This window comes from Vidua chalybeata, chromosome 1, assembly GCF_026979565.1.
Source record: "Vidua chalybeata isolate OUT-0048 chromosome 1, bVidCha1 merged haplotype, whole genome shotgun sequence".
Taxonomy (NCBI): Eukaryota; Metazoa; Chordata; class Aves; order Passeriformes; family Viduidae; genus Vidua; species Vidua chalybeata.
In genome coordinates, this window is record NC_071530.1 from 9,481,965 (window position 1) to 9,501,322 (window position 19,358).

Consider the following 19,358-nt stretch of genomic DNA (forward strand, 5'->3'; position numbering starts at 1 on the left):
AAAAAATAAAGAAATAAAAATAATCTGCCTAATTGAAACCAAAAAAAAGTCTGCTTTGCTTTTCACACTGTGTTCACCACAGGAATCAAAGACCTATAAAAATATAGATGCCAAATAAGTAATTATAACCTTATACTTCAAGATGAAAAGGACAAGAAAAAGCTGTTCTTAGGACCAATCCAACCTCAATTTAAATCAGTAAGCCTGCATCACATGCTACCTTCTTGAATTCAGAAGTCTTACATTTGATGGCCAGCAGCTTTTTTCTATAATTTTTATCCCACTGTTTTTTCTACATTGTTTTTTAAACAGTCTTTCCTTTACTCTTCCTTTTTATATTTAACACAGAAAATGCTTTTTTTTTTTTTCATTCAGGAGTAGAAAATACCCTTCCTGTAACAATCAATACAATTATCCCATTATCCTACACTTCGGTATTTCCATTTTTCTCCAGAATTAATTCAGGTAATCTTTGTTGCCATATCAAAAGCTCTTACATCAAAGTGGAAGAAAGAGACCTTACTTATTTATTTTCAAATCAGATCTGTGTTCCCCAGTGGTGAAAGTGAAGAACAGAGTAAGATCTTCATCACATTTTGGAAGGTGTTTTGACCTGCATGTTATTGCCAATGCTGTGAGTGTCAGTGCACAGAGGACAAAAATAGCAGCAATATCTTTTTATTGATACTATATTCACTTTATCCCCCAATGTTAAATTTACAGCTCTCCCTAGGGAACTGATATCACATTCACATCCCCTGCATTCCAGCTGTATGAGGACCCCTCTAGAGCCAATATCAATCACACCATATGTTGGCCTGAAAAGCAGATAGTGCAGACAGGTCACCTTACCCTCTGACCTGGAGAATTAGAGTTTAATTATGAACAAAGGCTCCACCTCCTTTGTTTTCAATTGTGGGACAGCACAAAAGAGGTTATAAACATTCAGAAATTATCACTTTTACCTATCCTGCTTTCCCCTCACCCCCTCACCCCTCCCCCACAGTTCTTCTGATACTGATTCTTTTAGCAGTACAGAGAGATTTTAGTTCTGTCCTGAAGCTGTATCTCCTCTAGCTTTTGATCCAACAGCAGTGCCCGTCTCCCAGAAAGCACTAGGTCACTTGTAAATGCCTTTTTAAAGTCAATTCTGTTTTATAATGCCCAAGGCAAACAGCTATCAAAGCAGCTTTCTCTACCTCTGTCCCATTATGCTAAAACCAGCTTGGTGAGAACGGAAGGCTTAGACTTCACATAATCTCAGCAAGCACACAGCAAAAAAAGATGAACTCAAAGAACACTAAAGGGTTCAGATCCCTGTGTCACTACTGATTTCCTGTAAAATGTCAGCTAATCACCAAGGTCCCTAACCAAAAACATATTTAAGTATCTTATGTAGGTAGAAGACTTCCTACTGAAATCAACGGAAATATAAATATTTACATATCTCTGTGAACCTGACCCTTTAGCCCTTCCATGTCCCATCTGTGAAATGCGGATAACATTAATTCCTTATCTACCAGAGATAGAGAACACAAATACTGAAAATTAAAAGGTGCTTAGTTTTTACTGTAATATGAAAAAAAAAAATTAAATGGTGGAAAGTCTTAAAACTGGGGAAGAGCTGGGATAAATATGCTCAATGATCTGTTAGCCTTCAGTGCAAACTTTCTAAATACAAAGGAAAGAGTCTAACTTCACTTGTGCTTTTATCTTATTGCTGCTTTTCTGGAATATGCTGCCCTGATTCCTCCACAGAGGCTGGCAGTATATGATACAGCAGATGCTGAACCTTTTAAGTCTTTGACAGTTAAGTTTTTTTTTTTTTCATAAATTGTAACATTAAGTCCAAACACTCTGCTTCATGTTTATGCTGCCTCATTTAGATGAACCTGCTTCTTCAACAGGAACATAAAAGCAAAATAGTCAAACTAATTCAGTTCTGCATTATTTGCCTGGCAACATGTTTTTATGAGATCCTGGAACATTTTTGACATCTCTGTGAATAAGGGAGAGAGACCCTTAACACTCCTCAGCACAAAGTGTCTCCAATCCAGATGTGCCTGCTCTGCTGTGGACAGCATCAAATGAATTGATGCCACCTTCTCTATCATTTCTCCAAGCAGAAGGGAGGCACAGCACACCCCCAACAAGTTTTGCTCATATGTGGGCTCTTCTTCAAAAATTCATTGGGCAAAAAAATAATGAAAACACTTTGAGAAGAGCACCTGTTACCAATTTATGTTTACTACAGGTAGCCAGCCTTGTAGAGAGTTAGTGGGCAACCAAAAAAATTTCTTAAAAAGGCATCTTGTCCAAAATAACACCCCTTAGAAATGACCACAAAGAGAATTCAGGTAAGGGAGACACAGTTAGCCCAGATGCTGCTAAACCATTGTAGGACAGCATCTGGAGTATGCTGGCACACTTTTTCTGACAAGTTCACAACACTGCTTTTCTGCTACTAAATGCTTCCAAAAAAATCATCCTAAACATCAGCCTTGTCACTGATTTAATAAAAAAAAAAAAAAAAAAAAAAAAAAACTAAAAACAATCCCGTTTTTTGATGTAGTAAAAAATACATTTTTTTTCCTAGAGTAATGAAAACTCACTACAGAACATTAAAAATTAAGCTCAATCCCAGAGACAGCAATGGAAAATGGGGCCAACAGCAGTATTTCAATGCAGACAGAATTTGATACTAATTAACAGCAATGTAAGAAATTAAAGGGTAAATGGACCTATTAGAATATCTACTAAGTATACTGTTCATAAAGAAACAGCTTTTCTAACATTCAAATGATGTATCATATGGCACAGTCACTCTGAATCCCAAAGCTGCCCATCCTTAGAGGCTGCAGAGTTTCTTAGTGAAAAATAAGCCAAGACACAGATTTCAAGGCAGATGGAATGCAGCTTCCAGGAACTTAGTTTGCAAAAGATTAAGGGGCAAATAATTGGGTCCTTTCCACAGCTGGATCACAGCTAATCTTGGGCTGCCAAAACAGGATTTGGAACGGGTCCATGGCAGATTCCGTTTTGCTCTTAACTTTCCTGTACTTTTCCACATCATCATCATGATTTCAGTGAAATCAGTTCATCTGTTTCCCTGCCCAGTCCAGAAAGTGCTGGTGTTTTCGTTTTCCATTAAAAGCACAAACCTATGATGTATGAAAAATTCATAATGAGAATCAGTGGTGATACAGCCAAAAGAAAGGATCCAGAAGATACAGTGGATATAGCTATGTGATATCCCAAAAAGTGATGCTGGGACAGTGGCCCAATGGTCTATTACAGTGAAAACCTAAAGCAAGTCTCCTATGAAACATGCTCCTACTGTGCATATCACCACTTACAAACCTTCCAGAAACCAGTTCATTTAATTTATTAAGAAAATCAATCTTTACTCTTGATAGGCATAAAAAACCCCACATTGGGATAAAAATACTAGATCCAGGTTTCATTTGCATCATACTGCTGTAATTACAATTAAGGAGAAAGTGTCCTCTGGTGTAGAAGGTGGAGGAGTAGCTCTCCCTGGGCTCTGGCACCAGTGCAGTTTGTCCTTAGAAATGCAGAATTCTTTCCAGCTGTCACTCTACTTTAGAATAATTTAGGCTCCTTTGAGGGGTGCCAAGAGGTTGTTCAGAATGAACTCTGGGAGCCCTGGCCAAAAGAGGAAACTATTAACTATTTTAGAAGTTATTTTAATGGAAAAATTAAAACAGAACAGCCATTCCAAAAATGTGCTGTATCATTTTCTTAAGAATATATATGAATAATAAGGGAATTTTCCTTGAGAAAAGACAGTATTCCAAAAAAATGTCACTAATATTCAGAGACGGAATTTTGGAGACTGACTATCACTACTTTATGAAACACTTTTAAGGGAACCCTGTGCTGCCAAGATGTAATTATTGCTCCTATTTCATCACATCATGGCTTCTTTGCTTTAAAGGCAGCTTTTAGTTGCTTCTGTGTATTACAAGCAGTTTTTCCTTAGTAAAATACAAGAATTGTGAAGTCCCTAAAAAATCTGAGTTTCAGAAGTGATACAAGGGAAAAGCTTATTCTATACTTGCTCAGTGTCTTACACTTCTGAAATCTACCAGAAAGCATCTGCTACCAATCACTGTCAGGGGAGGATGTTCAGCTGGATCAATCACCTGAGTGAGCTAACACTGCACTTCATCATTTACCAGCCCAGAGCAATGGGCTTTTACACTCCTCCAGACTTGTTAGCTGGCTAAACCAGACAATTGCTTCTGGACCTTTTATTTCAGTCTGCAGAAATATGTTAACAGACCTAATGGCTTAACAGGGAAGGGCAGGACAAATGTAAGTATTTGTTTACATGTTTACATTTGTTTACAAAACCCTAATGGTGTTTTGTTGCCTTGGGGTAATGTCAATAAAAGCTTATTTCAGATTCATCTGCACCAAAAAGAAGCCAGCTACAAGATGGGACTGTGCTTTTTACATCTTCCAGGTATCATCTGACAAAGTCTTTACCCAGCTTTGCCAAGACATAAAAACAAGTTGGATTCTGTTCTGAACCCAAACAGAAGGGAAGCCAAACAGAAATGAGTCACTGGAGGAACTCAAAGACTCCCTTTGAAGAACCCCACTGCACGTCAAGTTCACAATGCTCAGTTTTAGAAATGCTGGATGCAATGATGGACAATTGAAGGAAATGGCCAAAGGTTCAAAGACCCGTCATCTCTAACTTGTAAACAATGCAAATAGATAGAGAGGTTAATGAGAATGATTACTGAGGTTGAGAATGTAATTTTCACACTCTTAGAGCTACAACTTGCAAGCTAATTCCTAGCACAAAGAGCCATGTAACCTTAACTGGTGTTGTGTGAGATCCATCCTGATGGAATGAACACATGTAGCTCCCTCACTGTGTGTGGCCCAGCTACAGCAAACCCACTGATCAAATGAAGCTTCCTCCCAACATACAGCAGCGTACAAACATACACACGCTCTGCAGTGATTGACTTTTTATTGCCTAACTAACTCAATAAAACAAAGCTGAGCAATTCTGCAGCCTGGGAATGAAGGATGCACTGTAATTTGATCTAAAGTTCCTTAAATCTCATATTTATAGGAGCTGCAGTAGGCATTTCATAAGTTGTAAAGAATGTAAATATCACTTGTGCAACAACAGATGATGTTCAATATGAGAACTGAATCTAGAAATACTGAACTTAAATCCATTAATCAGTACCCTAGCAAAGCAGGTAAGGAGACTGATTGTTGATTATTCTCTATATAGCTGTGATTCAACTCCAGATGAGTAATTTTTGTCTCAAAAATAGACATAGACACCTGATGAAGCCTACACAAATTGAAAGAGCACATGTAAAAGATAAAGTTCATTATTCAGAGTATAGAGTAACACAGCAAGTACCACCAGGAAGGAAATGCTAAGTCCACACTACAATTCATAACAGGGATAATAGCCTGAGGATATTTTTTCTCCATCTCAGAACTGGTGACACTACTCTCAGGGCTCCTGCATTTTGTTTAAAATCTGCTTTGTGGGATTCAAAGGCCTGCAGTGACAAAACCAATACGAATGCTCCACCTGCTGCTCGCTCTTCGTTGCACCACTGAAGTTTGAGCATTTGTGCAGAGTGATGGATGTTTTGGAAACTCTTATAAAAAGTTATAAAAAAAAATTTCACCAGGTTTCTGATATCATACCTGATTTTCATATCTGAAATTACCTGTAAAAGCATCTTACCAACTTACCTAAGTACATTTTCATAGCACACAGAGTCAGCTAGCCAGACCTTTTAGGAGATACATTTGGGAAATTATGTATGGAGGAGAAAATTTTGAAAGGAAAATTATTAAAAAAAAAAACAAACTGTAAAAATTGATAAAATGATACCTGTGCAAAATGAATTTCCACCTTGTTCTTGATGGAAACAGTGTCTACCCTACTAGTCATTGGAAGTGTAATAGCAAAAAGCCACATGGACTTAATAATACTCTGCTTTCCAGAAAAAAAAAATAATGTCACACTTCTTCAAGAAATTACATATTAAATGAAGAGCTTGTTGGCCTATTGCTCAGCCATCCAGGAAGGAAACCAAGAGACTCAATTCTGGCCCTTCAATGCCTCAAGCCCTAGGTGGTCATAGTGTTGCAAAACACAGTTGGGAACAGGCAGTTCATTCAATCCTTCCAATGTCCTAGCACAGATCCTCCTGAAAATAAGGACATTTTTTTCAGCCATGTTTTGATTCCAGCATCTTTGACTTAAACTTCTGAGTATTTTTCTCCTATTTTTCTTGAATCCTTGAAAAAGAAAAATTAAAATAAAGAGGAACATCTTAAAATACTCCTGTATGACAAAAGTAGAAAATCAATGTCATTTCCTTCTTAGCATCACCCACCCTCAGCTGCATCTTGCTCAGTGAAACAGCAGGGAGGTGAAAGCATCTAAAATGGTAGGTTTTATTATAAAAATTGATGCTTTCCATAGCCTTAGCAAAGAATGATTAACATAGAACCAGAGATAGGTGCTATATTTTTAAATTAATGAAACAGTACTAAATAAAGACATTCCAGACCCACTTTTTTTTAAGAGGAAAATACTGCAGTTTAACTATTTCAACAGATCTGCTTCTACAGCATTTATGTGACAATTATAAAGATAAAATAGCTTTTTCTCCCTACAAAAAATATTATTACACAACATAGTCACTAAAATATGAAAGACATGCAAATAGGTATCTTGTCCCTAGTTCAAAAAAAAAGTGGTGAAGTACAAAAATAAGTGAAATTATAGGATCACAAGAATGTTCTCAAGGCTAAAAGCAGAACTTCTTCCAGTGAAGATGAGTTCACATCATCAGTTGTCAGGCAAGGACCTGTACCATGATCTGTCCAACTGAAGTTCAAGAAAAAAACCAGGATCTATTCTAGCATAAGTTGAACAAAGTTCATGCCAAAATAACACAGCAGGATTAGAAATTGCCTGAGCCCCTGCTATTCAACAAAGGTCAGAATTTGAGTGCTGATTAGTTTATGCTGCTACATGGATAATTGAGGAGTGCCCAGAGGATTCCAGAAAAATAATTAAGATGTTGCAAGAGCAAGGGCCGGAGCAAACTGCAGCAAAGTTGAGTTTTTTTCCTTTTTCAGTGACCCTGGCACTGGGAATTTGTTTCTCAGGTTCTGTTCAGTCTGAAGAGAACTACTGAAGCTGTACCCAGAAGCTACTTATCCTTGAAGTACAAGGGAATTCCTCTAAACACCTCTCCACAGGGCCTGGAATACAGCTGAACTTAAATGCTGCACTCAGTGAGACACAAAGGACCAAATTTAGGTGACTAAATGAAAGACAGAGGTAATCAGCCAGGGACTCCCCAGTCCATGGACAGCTAAAGTAATATTGTCAGTGAAATCAAAGATATAATTCACGTCATCCTACAATTTTCTGAATTCACACCCTTTTAGGCACCCTAAAAGTGCCTGTTTCTGTACTGTTATAAAGAGCCTCAGGAGCCTCAGCCTCTCAGGAGAGAGAGGCTGCAGAGGCCTGTGTGTGTGAGCTGGGTCTGTCCACCCCACGGGAGCTCACAGTGTGGCTCAGCAGCTGCAGGGTCAAGCCAGGGGGACTAAGTGCTTCAAGAACCATCTTGAAAGTCACTCTCATTAAGAATGGGATGAGGTGTGCCAGGGAAAATGGAAAGGGACGTGATGGGAGGAGTGGGATGGGAGGTGAAGAGGTGGAAGACTAACAGTTTTGTAAACCTACAGCCCCTTAGCTATTTATATTGAGTCAAGCTGGCCCCCATAGAGCAAATATAAGCCTGATTTCAACACAGTTGCTAAGAGCAATTGAAATAACATCTCCATCCATTTAAAATCAGCTGGAATTACCAGAATGTGGATCACCTGTCTACACATTAAGCAAGCTGGCTTAAGGAACAAGATCTACTTCCTTAGCTGGAAACAGTAGGCTTTGTGCTACAGCTTTCTCTGACACTTGGCTGCTGGCCTAAGAACAAGACATGAATGTCGTGTCTTCCCAAAGTTCAAAGGAAAACAATTAGTCACAAGGAACCTGGGATGAGGTGAAGGATTACAGAAGAAAAGTAAAGACAAGGCCAACAAAGAGAAGGGCAAAGTCATGTGCAAGAAACAGCAAAGAGATACCTGCACATCTCCTTCAGTCACCATAACCTGGTGAGAAAAATAGAGCGGAATTTACAGTGAACCACCAGCCTTAGAAACAATGTTTGTATGTTGACATATTTTTATATATTAATTTTCACATTGAAAGAACATCTTTAAGACACCCCAGAACAATGTCAGTAATGCTTCATTGTCAGTGGTAGGCTGAGTCTTCAAATAGATTTCTAGCATGATGCAGGAAGGAAATCTGTTGGTTCCTAAAGGAGATAAATGCAGTAGTAAAGATGAAACAATAAAATTATTCAGGAATATTTCAGCAGAACAGGTAAGTGACCAATTTCATCTAAAATCTTACCAAACATGAAGTGGTATTGCTTATATACTAAGTGCTAAAGTTGAGCACTTAATTAGACTGTCAAATCTGGGAGGACTAGAAGCAGATTAAACTTTGGATACTTATACACAGTGATCAGACACTGCAGAGCAAAGGAAAGATTAGATGATCATAACTAATCTAAGTTTTAATTAAAATTTAAAAGCAGACAGGTTTCGCACTGCCCACAAGGGAGAAAAAGCAGAGTTATGACAAGATGGGTTCAAGAGTATTTTTCTCATTTCTGAATCGAGTTTGGTATCTACTTTTTTCTAAGGTTATTCTTAGCTAAAAGAGAATTCTCTCAGTTTAAATAACTACCACTGAGGACCACATTCCATTTTCATTTATTGACTGGTGGAATTACCTCACAGGTTAATAAGGTAGTTGGAAGTTTTCCATGTTGATCATCATTTTAATTTTAAACTTAAATTTAGTGTCTTGATTTCTGAGCAGTGACCACCCTCTGCTCAAGCCTGCAGACAATGTCAGAACAATGTTCACTTTGATGGAAGAAAAGGGAAGAATATTGTATCATTGTCTCTCCCACATATATACAAAAATGTTAATGCCCAGCCTTGCAGTTTTCAATGAAGATCGTTGATGATGTCAGAGCCATCATAACTCAAAACATAAAATAATTTGTTTTCCTTCCCATGTAGGGCTGATTGACTTATTTATTATGGTTTAATTAGGCAGAGAGTTTAACTCTTCTTCTATTTAGAAATTGTTTGAAATTAATTTCTAACTTCTGTAAAAGTATTTACTACCCATAACTAACCCTTAATAGGGTTAAGGTGAATTTTTTAATCTCTATTTTTTTTTCTAGAAAGGAGCAGCCTGGTCTTAGTCACATAGAACTGACCTTACCAAATACTTTCAGTGCATGATGATACTCATTACAGTTAGGATACATAGAGAGCTTTTTCTGAAATTAATTAACCTATTAATTTTAGGTTAGAATGTATGGGTGACGAATATCAAATACATTTGAACACTCTAAATATTATCATTTAAAGAGCAATTGTCCAAGCCTTTAGAACTTGTCTTTTACACAGCAGATCAAATGGGAAGCCTGGAATTTCATAGAGAACAGACCTTTATGATGGAGAGTTGTAAAGACAAAAGGTATGTGAGTGAACAAAATAACTGACCTTTTGACCATGTAGAATTTTGAATTAGGTTTTGCAGTATTGGCTGGTATTAAATCCTTCCAACATCTTGAATGTGACTATGAGCTGGATGCCTGCTAAACCCTAGTAACTATAAAAACAATGAAAAGTTCAATGTTTAACACTATAATGAGTGTCATTAACTATAAAATTATCAGAAGTGAACACAGTTCAGTTAGAATTTACCTGGAAGGACATGAAATTCATCAGCAATTAGAAAAAGCTGAGCTGGAATGCTGAAGTCTTTCTTTTCATTACTCTCTCTACTGAAGAAGGGATGAAGGGACACCTAAAGACTCAATACAGATTTCTAGGAATGTATCAAAGAACTAGAGGATGCTCAGGCAGGAATTTTAGCTCTTTAAAAGAGCCACATAAAAATAAAAGGAACAAAAAAGTTAAGTTTCTGAAACATCACAGACTCAGAAGCTTTACACTTTCTCTCCCAGTCAGAGGTTTTACGTTGTTGAGTAGCTCACAGATAAAATAAGGAAAAGAAAATCAATTATCTTACCATGTTAAAGAAATGTGAGAATAGAGCATGTGAGGAAAACCTCACAAACCTCAAAGTGGGGTAAAGAACAAAATGTAGTTTAATAGCTAAATGCATGACATATGCTAAGTCAAGCAGGAAGAACATTCAATGCCTTCCTAAAAGACTGGAAATTACTTGGCAAAAAATGTAGCGCAGGTCTATGCAATGTTTAACTAGAAACCAGACAACAATAAGAATAAATACTAAAAATGGGGGGAAACTCCTTTTTTGCCAGTTTAAGGCTGGGAGAAGCTGTAAAAGAAAAACTGAGCAATGGAATACTGGAGGGATACTACGATTTTATTATCATGAACTCTTTTGTCTATCTGTGAATAGGCAAAACAAAACTGAAGGGGAAGCCTGAAATGTAGTGAGTACATGTTAAGAGTCAGCATGAAAAAAAGCAAATGTAGAATTTAAAAAGATATTTAACATTACTCAGCTTTTTCAGGAAACTTCTATGTCTGCCACAGCCGTGATGTAAAGAATGAAAACACCTTAAGAGGAAAATAAAAAGCCACCAACATATTTTATGTGTGTGTATATCTATATCTATATCTATATATATATATCAATATCCATATCTATGTGTGTGTATATATATATATATATATATAGATACACTTTTTTACAGAGAAGGGGAAAAAGAACTTTTGTGGGAATTCACCCTTGTTACTAAAACATAGTAAAGCTTCAATATTATCATGATTGTGTGAGGGACAAAATCTACCCACTGAAGTTTTGTATTGATAAATTAAATAATGATTTTGATAAATAAGACTAAAAGTTTCAGAATTTAGAGTACCTATTAAAAAAACTAAAAAAAAAATGTCAAACACTGGGTATCATTAAGAGCCGATACCTTAAAAGAACATGAGGCCATGTAGATAGTGTGTAGAACTTCAGATAAGGATATACAATGAATACAGAAATAGACAAGGAAAATATTCCCTAGTAATAAACAAGTGAAAAAAAAAGCATTGGTAGTGCAATGACAAAAAACCAGTCATATGTTGAATATGTAAATAGGCTATAATTACAGATTAATGGTAGAAAATGGCATAATTAGTCTGGATATGCTATATTGTTATTCACAGTTTACAAAAGTGGTGTTATTAGAGAATACAGCACCTAAAGAAGCAATCTCATCATGCTTGAATTGAGACTTGCTGACATTCCAAGTGTGGGAACTGATAATGAACTGCAATTTGATTGATACATTTTCAATTGTGTTTTAAAAACATATTATGCACCTATATCATCACTTCAAGCCTGGTGTTTGTCCAGCCCAGTGGTCCTGTGGAGGGGGTTAATTTTTTTAAACTAAGAGAGTAAGAATGAAGTTCAGAGCTCCCTGTGTCATCATTAACAGGCAAACACATTCATGAACATCCCAAATACAAAGACTTTCAATAGTTGAGCTACTGCTCAATCCAGAGGATGCCTGTTGAGCTTGCTCAGGGAAGTCCAAAAGGAAAAAGAAGAGGCATCTGCAGCTTATTCCACAGAAGGAAGAAACAAAGACAGTCAGAACAAATTGCAGAAGAGCCAGCACAGGCATGGAAAAGACAAAAAACATTAATGCAAAGGTTAAAATCCACGAGGTGCCACACAGATCTTCCAAACAAAGTAAGCAAGGCAGGAATTGATCAGCAGCCTCAGATATTTGCATTACATTATCACTAATTTCTAAGTTCCCATTGGAAGAAGATCTGTAAAGTTACCTGGCCACAAAGAATTTGATATAATGGTCACTGCTAGTTGATAGAAACATGACCTTTTCTGCTTTGCACCAAACATATTAGTTAATGTATTAGTTTATCAAAAGCCCAAGTAAAAGCTCTGGTTGGTCATTCTTTCTAAACAAGAGAATGTGGTGCTATCACAACGACATACAGTCTTCCAAAAAAAGAAAAAATCAAATGATGCAAAATCAAAAAGCTTTACACAATGATGTTGAGGATGCAAATAAAACACTATGTACATTGCAAAAACCTTACCTCTGTAATTTTTAATTTCTTCCCCAGAATACATGGAATCTGTTTCACTCCTATAATAATTTTCATAATTCCAATGTATTCTTCATAAATACCAATTTCCTGAAAAAATCATTTTTCACAATTATATTATATTGCATCTGACAAGTCAATGCCATGTCAGATTTTGCCTGGTAAGCAGAGCAGCCATACAAAGAACCAAACAGGAAAAAAAAAAATATATTTTTTGGTTCTGTGCTGTGTAACACATGGGTGTTCAAAACAGGATCTGCTGCTCTGTAAATAAATCTTCTTGCTTTTTCTGAAACTTATTCTTTTCTGAACCTTCATTTATGTCTTTGAAGACCAGAAAATGTCAGTGGTGCTTCAGCACTTAACAAAGGCAGGAATTTTTTTTTTTGTCCATTGAGCCAAAAAGTTAAGGCAGCGTGACAGTGATACCAGGAAAAGGTAAATATGTCCAGTCCCAGCTGAGTTCCTCTGGTGTAGCTCATCATGGGAGTTATGCTTCGATTCCTGGCTTCAGCAGCCACCTAGCAGAAGAATTTGCTCCATAGACAGATGTCTGGAGCAGGCTGATGCCCAGGAAATTAGATGCAAACACACTGCTCTCTGCCAAAGAAGAGTTTGCCTTCATTTATATCAATATTTCAATTTAAAGAAAAACCTGCTTTCTCCTACCTCTCAGGATTTCAGGTTTCTGTATTCCTCCATAATGATGTGATAATCACCTCACAAATATGTGCAAGAACTGCACCACTCCTTTTAAGTTTATTTCAAAACTGAGCTTATAAAGTCTTACTTTCAACTCTTTCCTTTCTTGGAGTGAAAAATTATACTTTTTCTTGAAAAATAGTCTTGACTGAAAAAAATATTTAGCAACCCTTTTGTAATTCACAAGCTGTATATGACAGGTCACATTCATTTCAATTTTCAAGTTAACCAATTGTAAATCATTTCAATTTTTTAAACAAAATGCTCTAAGAGTATAAAATTATTTCTAGCAAAGTTATATTAATCACCTCACACTTAACTGGTTAGAATTAATTTAAGACAGATAATTTTTTCTCCCTGTCAAGGGCTTCCTGCGTTGCAAAGAAAACAAACAAGAGAGAAAAATACTATTTTTTTCAAATAGTCTGTAAATATGTTGCCTATTTCCAAAGTCCATGAATCTCTCCAGAATTTCTTGCTGACTTAAGCTACATGAATTTAAAAGCACATCCTACTAATTTTGGTTCTTTTAATATTACTGTTGATATCTGAATATCTTAAGCAGGACTTTCTTCATAATAGAGTGAAATAAACTGCTTTCTTTTAAGCTACCATTTTGAACTAGGTGTTCTTGCAAAAATTAAGTGGCAGCAAGCATATTGAGGAATTATTTAGGAATGACTCCAGCTCACATAAAAATATATATATATATTTTTATATATATATATATATATATATATATATATATATATATATATAACTGATCTGTTTTTCAGTCACTCTACACATTTCCTGCAGAAAAGTGAAAATAGAGGTAATTCAGTTACATTTTGAGTAATACAGGAGCTGAAATACTGATTATTAGTCTAACATACTTTGTTTCCAAAACACAGCAACTTGTCAAGCTGTGCTAGAAACAGTGTCCACAGAGCATGGAGCAAACACTAAATCACAACTTCCAGCTCGGGAGAACCACACCACACCAGGGACACAGCGCTGAGAAGGTACAAGTGTGCAAAATACTTCTCTGGGCTTGGAATCTCATTCCATTTTTTTCCCTAAACAAGCAGTGCCCTCTCTCAGAGGCAGAATCCCAAGTCAGATGGGCATTTGTTGTGACCCTGAGCAAATCCTCTTGTCCTGATGTTTTTAAGGAAGTGTGTCCTTCAGCCTCCACCTCTGAGCTCCTCTCTCAGGGAATGCCCATTGCTGTGGCAGCTGCACACTCAGAGTTAGTACCACGTTATCATTCCTAAGCCCTGGTACTATTTCTAACCCCATTTCTAATGCCTCTTGGAGCATGCAAGTTGAAAAATACTACTCTTCTCATTTATTATTGCTTATGGTTGTATTTCAAGTACTATTTATGCTTCGTGTTTGAGTTATAATGTCCCATGCTTAGCTCTCCTATCTCATCTTTTCCTGGCTCAATAATCAATGTGGAACTGTTTCCACAACCTTGGTAAGGATCTTATTTTAGTGAATACTTTGCCTTTACAATATAAATGTGACTATTGTAGGGACAAGAAAAAAGCAAAAAAAAAAAAATTAATAAATTCAATGCACTTAGGTAAAAGAAATAGGAAAAAGTATTTTCTGCATTTTAGCTCAAACCAGGAAATGCACACATGATTTTTCATTCTTGTATATTCCAAAAAGCATCTTCTTCCAAGATGGACAGGAGGATGCAGAAGACCATCCACAGGGATAAGTATCTCCCTTTCCTTCAGGCACTACTCATTCACCCCTCTACACTGATACTTCCTTCACTTCCCTTTTCAAATGATTCAGACCCATCTACATGGCATACTTTTGACTGTCCTGTTTATCAGACAATGAAAAATTTTTCAATTCCTCATAAATTATTGTGGATTATGATATAAAGTACCATCAGCTTCAGAAAGTGATTTGTCATGTTTCAGCAACAGTGAGAAGGGTTTTTGCCATATAGACAGTCTCATTTATAAACTGAACCTTCAGAAAATCTTCATGAGGGTTTGAAGGACTCAAGGACAGTGTGAGTGAAAATGACATGAGCAAGGGTATTTGAATGCTAACAGATCATTTCTTTGTAGGGAACTCTCTAATATTCCAAGACATTCATTTCTACCATCAATCTACCCAGTCGATAGTGTAGACAAAGATAGACTCAATGTGTAAAGAAGACATAAAATCTGTATCATTATGAAAGCTGAATTCAATATTAGTCAAAGTCCTTTATTAAATAGATTATCATCAGGTGTGTCACTCATCTAAGCCTCTGTCTTATTCTTCCCCATTGTAGTAAACATTTCGAGTTGGCAGTCACAAATTCTATTTGCTATTCACATCACATTGTCCTTTGTTTTATACATCTCACCACACACTCTTCCATTTGGGCCATAATTCAAACATAAGCACCACTCACTTACAAACAATCAGTAAAGAAGGATTGAAAAAGAATGTACATTTTACAAGGTTTTCTATTGCTTTTTTAAAAAAAGTCCTATGGAAATAGATGTCAACAGACTATTTTCAGGGTTGGGGAGGAAAAGGAAGATCTTAGTAATTCTGCAAGAATACATCAGGAAGGAAATGAAATAGACAAACCATGCCACATTAGAAAATTAAATAAATAAGAACCTAGAAGACCACTCAAGTGAATTACCCCCAGAATATTTCATCCTTATCTGTATATACATCTAATAAAAATAGAAAGGGCTCAACATAGGCACTACTAAAATTTTACTAATCAATAGGCCAACTGTACAGTCTTTCAAGGGAACATTGTCCTGCTGTTTAGACAAAGCAGAGAATAGATGCTGTCCCCTATCCTTCCCAGGGAAGGTGGGCACCACCAAATTGAGCTAGACAGAAGTCTTTTGGAATGGGGTATCACACAAATAAAGGAAATAAGGCCTCTGAAAAAATTAATCCCTTTCTGGTGGTTGCCTGAAATATTTGTGCAGTCTTGACAATGTTTTGTCTATCTTTACTGCAGAAATGGTTATCCCATTTTGCACACCATGTGCAGGAGGACAGCATTAACTGTCAGAGTGATCATCACAGCCAGAAAACATGACCTGAGGGCTGGACAATTTGATAGTATTGATTGCACTCCTTCCATATTTCTGTTCCCACTAAAAAAAATTTGCAACATACTAAGAGTAAAAAGAAAAAGTTATTTTATCACATCAATGATTTGAGCAAGACCATTCCAGCATTCTCTTATGTTTCATAGATATATTTAAGATTCCCTTCTTTGGGATACCTAGAGACCACAAAAATAGCTTGCAAAAGTTTTGTATCAGCTCAAATTCACACATCTGTGTATGCACCTCTGAATGTCACAAACAAATGCACAAGTCCTTTATTTCCACCATGGTTTCAATCTGTGTTTTCCTTGTCATTTTCTTGCTATAAAAAACTATGAGACAAGACCAAACGTCAATGTTCAAGTTTCCTTAAAAGAAGTACACTACAGTTTCCTGCAACAAAAATGTTAAATGCAGGGAGGGTGGGGGTGTGGATAACAAAGGTCCTAGGAATGGTGGGTTTATTGATCAGAGGAGCACTTAGAAGGGGAGGCCACATCAATGCCATTGAACTAACCAAAATCTTGTGGTCAGCAGGGAGATGGAGGCAGGTGAGAATCCTTTGAGATGGCCTGGGGTATCTCATCCCCCTCTGAATGTTCCCTTCACAAGGGCATCAGTCTCCTGGAGGTCTCTGACCTCAGACATCCTCATAGGAGCAGCTTTACATAGGACACCTGACCTATATTCAGGTGATGTAAATGATTGCTGCCTGTCCCTGTGTGCATGATCACTTCAGGTATTTATTTAGGTGACCTAATGAGATGAATGTATCCTCTCCTCCTTCCTCACTATATTCAAACAGAGCCCAGACACAACTTTTTTTCACTCATACAGTGTTGCCCTGACAACAGAATATTTTCATAACTTTGCTTGCATTACTTAGCCTTTAGAAAATGACAAGTGAAAGAGCCACAAGTACTATTCACATGTAACTGTTAATCAGGCAGAAGCTACTATAATCAAGTTTTGCTGAGTTTGTCTCATTTGGATGGGCTGCTGGACAGCAAATAAATCCCTGGAAAATTTTTAAATGCACTAAATGAGTGTCCCAACTAGAAGTCCAGTCTCTAAACAGGGTCCCAAACTTCTGAGAAACCAAATTTTTCTCATAATTAAACTAGCATCATGCTAATACAACATTACTACTTTGTCATCAAGATGTTGTGACAAATATCTTTTGTCACAACAAAAATATTTAGGAAAATATTTAGGTACAAGCACCCACAGAGATGATGCAAGTGCAAAGCTAAACATTCCAACAATATTCTTGGAAAAAATTTGGATTACAAAAGTATCTTGGTCCAGTGACTGTCTACAGGAGATGTTTATTTCATGTATTAGTATCTGAAAGGTTCGTTCACCTTACTGGCATTCACTTTGTTCAAGTTTTGATTTGTTAGTTCAAGTTATGCCACTCAAAAGCTAGAAAATCCTTTCTGGCTTTGGAAAGAGCAGAGAGATTAACATTGGAAAGGTGAACAAAAATTAAAAGAAACAGACCAGCTGCAGCTGGTAATGAAATCAGAGCAGTTTTTTATTTGAACTTATTAGAAAATTCAGAACTGTTCCCAGCTAACTGGAAGTTTTGTGTTTTCTGCCCATGTACCTTAAAATATGCTGTGGTGCAGAAGGCAAACTTTTTTCCTTTCCTGCTGATTTATTTATGTGACACCAGCATTCATGGATGCTAACATTTTTTAATACAGTGTCAGTCAGAGACATGTGCTACACAGGGAGGAAACACCTCTCCTGGAATTGCTTCCCCAGGTCCTCCTGGCAGATTCAGTGAATCCAAGGCTTTTACTTTTATAAAGCTTGCACCAGCAGGGCTGAAACACGAATGTGTTCAAAAACTTCTGGAGACATCACCTCAGAGGGAGCACAAATAATTGTAACCCCCAGTGCGTTGAGCCCCACTCTCGAGTTTTGACTGTACCTCTGTGTGAGAGCTGCTCCAGGATGATCCTCAGGTGCTGCAGAACGGGGGCTGAAATGTCATATTTATAGATGTCTATTACTGGCACTTTCTGACATCTCCCAAATATTCCATCTGCAGGAAAGAGAAAAAAGAAAAGGAAAAACACACATTTCGTTTTCTGAGAGGAAGAACGGCGTGATGAGATGCGCATTTCCAATGTATCCTAATTATATACTGAAGGAACCTTTTAAAAGACACTTTAAAAAACTATCAAAGGACCACTGAAGTCATGGGACAGAATATTTTCTATCCAAATAAATAAATACAGGAAAGAATATTAGTTGGAGGAATATCCTATTGTTTGAGATAGGCATACAGTTTATTTTATGAAGTATTTTCAGACTTCTGCTCCCCAAATCTTTAGATGTAAGACTTCTTTACTGACAATTCAGTGAGAGAAAACCTTAGTGTTCAATGCCTACTATGATGTGGATGAAAAGTGCAGCATCCAGAAATATAAATATTAATTTGCAGAAACTGTGTGGATTTGCTGAAACATTTTTAATGTGGGAGCTGTGTGTTAGGCATTGGTAAATGAGAACTGAATCCATAACGGCTAGTAAAGGCTCATTTCAAGAAGTACCCTCTAATGAATGCAATAAAAGAAAGCTCCTCACAGAACAATGAGATATTAATGTGGCCTAATTTATTTAGCTCCATTCCATTTGTCTGAAATGACAGACTCTTCTCATCAATGTCTTTTCAAATCACACCTTCTAATTAATTTAGCTTCTTATTAGTCTTTATTTAGAGAATTGTTCATTTTGAGGCAAGCTTCCTGTGTGTGTGTGGGAGGAACAGGGAGTTCAAACATTCAAATTACCTTTCTCCCTTTCATACAAAAGCCTAATTCAGAGTCTAGGTGCTTCACATACAATCTGACCATCTGCAATTCTGGGTCTCGGAGAAAGAAAGTGGTTTCATTTATTGTTCAAAATAGTTCTCTTCTATATAGTGATCCAAAGGAAGCAATTTAAATGCAACAAGTTTAATTAGCAAAATATTCTACTGCAATCCTACTTTTAACACAGTAATTACTTCTGCTCTGATACTACATCTATGCTCCAAAAGGAGAACTGCATCAGATGAGCAGAAAATAAGGGTAAGCATTAATTTGCAAACGTCCATTACTTTCTGTGCTACTTTACAGAGCTAAAAGACTACAAATGGGAACTACTGGCCCAGCTGTTCACTAAACACAAATAATGGCATAAAAGAAAATAAACCAAACCAGGATGCAAAAAAAGGGCATTATTAGCCCTCACTGTTAAACACAAATACCTCATTGAAATTAGCCAACTTTTTCTTTCTTCTCTTTTCCAATCCTCCTGTCACTTACAACTGCCAAATTAAGT

The 19,358-nt window shown here is 36.8% G+C and overlaps 2 protein-coding genes across 2 annotated transcripts in view; both read right to left on the reverse strand.

Annotated features, from left to right (window-relative positions):
- The window catches only part of PTPRN2 (protein tyrosine phosphatase receptor type N2), a 636,316-nt gene that overhangs the window by 456,445 nt on the left and 160,513 nt on the right, over positions 1-19,358 (reverse strand). The window contains exon 3 of the mRNA XM_053934893.1: positions 17,962-18,075. Coding sequence (XP_053790868.1) covers positions 17,962-18,075 — 114 coding nt within the window. The remainder of the gene's footprint in view (positions 1-17,961; positions 18,076-19,358) is intronic.
- The window catches only part of NCAPG2 (non-SMC condensin II complex subunit G2), a 219,928-nt gene continuing 218,620 nt past the window's right edge, over positions 18,051-19,358 (reverse strand). The window contains exon 29 of the mRNA XM_053934859.1: positions 18,051-18,075. The gene's annotated coding sequence lies outside the window, so the exon portion shown is untranslated. The remainder of the gene's footprint in view (positions 18,076-19,358) is intronic.